We start from the raw sequence: 2103 nt of genomic DNA, 5'->3' as shown, positions 1-2103 counted from the left end.
CATCGGTGGAACTGTCTCACCCGCGTGATGACGCCACGATGTGTTTTTTTACGGATGCGAGCGATCATGGATGGTCGATTGTGGTAACACAAGTGGTGGCATTCGATGATGACAGCCCAGTCCAAGAACAACGTCACAAACTGCTCTTATGTCAGTCGGGGATGTTTGCGGGCGCCTAGAAGGCGTGGTCAGTCATCGAAAAGGAGGCCTACCCTATTGCGCGTGCGTGCGAGAAGCTCAATTACATGCTTATGCGACCCACGGGGTTCAAGATGTACTGTGATCACAATAACCTCATCCATGTCTTTGCCCCGGGCGAAGAATGGAAGGCGCACACACGCGGCAAACTCATGCGATGGGCTGCCATTATTGGCGGCTATCGTTATGAAATCATACACATCGACGGCATCCACAACCTTTGGGCGGATATGATGAGCCGTTGGGGTCAGCCGACACCAAGTCTGGCGACAAAGCGGGTCAAAATACGTCGGGGCCATGGCTGGTCAAAGAAAGTAAAAACGAAAGTCCCTCCACCGGAACAACCAAAACTGCGACCGCTGGACAAGGACTTTGTGTGGCCATGTGTGGTGGACATCTGTCACGCCCAAGACCAGCATGGCAACGACAAACCGAAGCGAGCTACCGTGGTGGACGGACTGTGCCAAGTGGACGAGCGGCTATGGATACCGAGTGCGGCGAATGACCTGATCCAACGGATCATGGTCGCTGCCCACTGCGGCAGCGCCGGGCACCGTGGACATGCAGCGCTGGTGGCTACTATCCGCCGCCAGTTCTATGTCGACCACTTGGCCGACAGGGCCAGTGAATTCCTCCGTGGCTGCTTGTTGTGCCCTCGTGTAAAAGGGGGAAGGGTGGTCCATCAACCGTATGCTCCGAGACGGCACGCGAAAGAACGCAACGAAGGAATCCACTTCGACTACCTCTACATGGGCGAAGCGTTCAGCGGCGCTAAGTATGTGCTGGTACTCAAAGACGACCTTACCCACTACTGCGAACTCATTGCATGCGATGGCCCCACGAGCCAAGTATGTGTGGATGCCCTGGTGGACTGGACTAAGCGGTTCGGAATGCCACGAGTATGGGTCAGCGACCAAGGAACCCATTTCAAAAACGTGGCCATGAAGGCGTTAGCCCACAAGTTCAAGGTTCATCATGACCTAACCTTGGCCTACTGCCCCTGGCGCAATGGAACGGTGGAGCGAATGAACCGCGACATCCTTCAAGTGATGCGGGTCATGCTGCGAGAGTACCAGCTAGCCGAACAGGAATGGGGCTACCTATTGCCGGTGGTGCAAGCCAACCTCAACCAAACACCGGCAGCATCACTGGCGAGCAAGTCGCCGATGGAGCTGTTGACGGCTTTGAACCCGGCGACTCCCCTAGATGTCGTTGTGGTGGGCATGAACAAGGAACTCCGAGAGAGCGACTGGACGGTCAAGGACATCCCCAAAAACCTGGACATGCTGCGTGCTAGCCTGCAAGTCATGCACAAAGAAGTCCTAGACAAGAATGCGATGCGCGCGGCGAAAGCGACGAAAGCGACCGAGAAATACGAACAGTGCAATGTCAGCGAAGGCGACTATGTGCTCTGGTCCCGCGTCGACGAACGCTAACATCCCAAGTTGCTCGTAACCTGGACGGGCCCCTACCGAGTCAAGGAAGTGGGCGAGTTCTCCGTCGTTTTAGAGCACTTGGTGACCCACGAACTGCGGGAAGCGCACGCATCAAGAGTCAAGCTCTACGCCGAAGACAGCTTTGAAGTGACCGAAGAAATCCTCGAACACATTTCCGAGCAAGGGATCATGCTGAAGGTCAAATCCATCGCGGGACACAAGTTTGTCCCGGATGTGAAAGTCTTCATGCTGGAAGTGCTTTGGGAAGGTTTTGAGGATATCGAGTCTTCATGGGAACCGCTGCAGAAGCTCATACATGAATGCCCGGCCGTGGTGAAGAACTATGTTGAAGGCGTGAAGACAGCGAGCGAAGGCGATGCATTGCGCAAGGCGATGAAGCGAGCGAAGGCGAAGAATTAGCGAGGCCCAAGTGTGTCCTGCGGGACATGGCTTGGGGGGGTGTTGTGGT

At 55.4% G+C, this 2103-nt stretch overlaps 1 protein-coding gene across 1 annotated transcript in view; it reads left to right on the top strand.

The window, feature by feature from the left end:
- The window catches only part of H257_06962 (hypothetical protein), a gene marked incomplete at both ends in the record, with an annotated part of 5438 nt that extends 3384 nt beyond the window's left edge, over nucleotides 1–2054 (top strand). Inside the window, 2 exons of the mRNA XM_009832359.1 lie at nucleotides 180–1619; nucleotides 1644–2054. Coding sequence (XP_009830661.1) covers nucleotides 180–1619; nucleotides 1644–2054 — 1851 coding nt within the window. The remainder of the gene's footprint in view (nucleotides 1–179; nucleotides 1620–1643) is intronic.
- Nucleotides 2055–2103: the final 49 nt, after the last annotated feature.

This window comes from Aphanomyces astaci (assembly GCF_000520075.1).
Source record: "Aphanomyces astaci strain APO3 unplaced genomic scaffold supercont1.14, whole genome shotgun sequence".
In the NCBI taxonomy this organism is placed as follows: domain Eukaryota; phylum Oomycota; class Saprolegniomycetes; order Saprolegniales; family Verrucalvaceae; genus Aphanomyces; species Aphanomyces astaci.
This window is presented reverse-complemented; position numbering and strand designations above follow the sequence as displayed.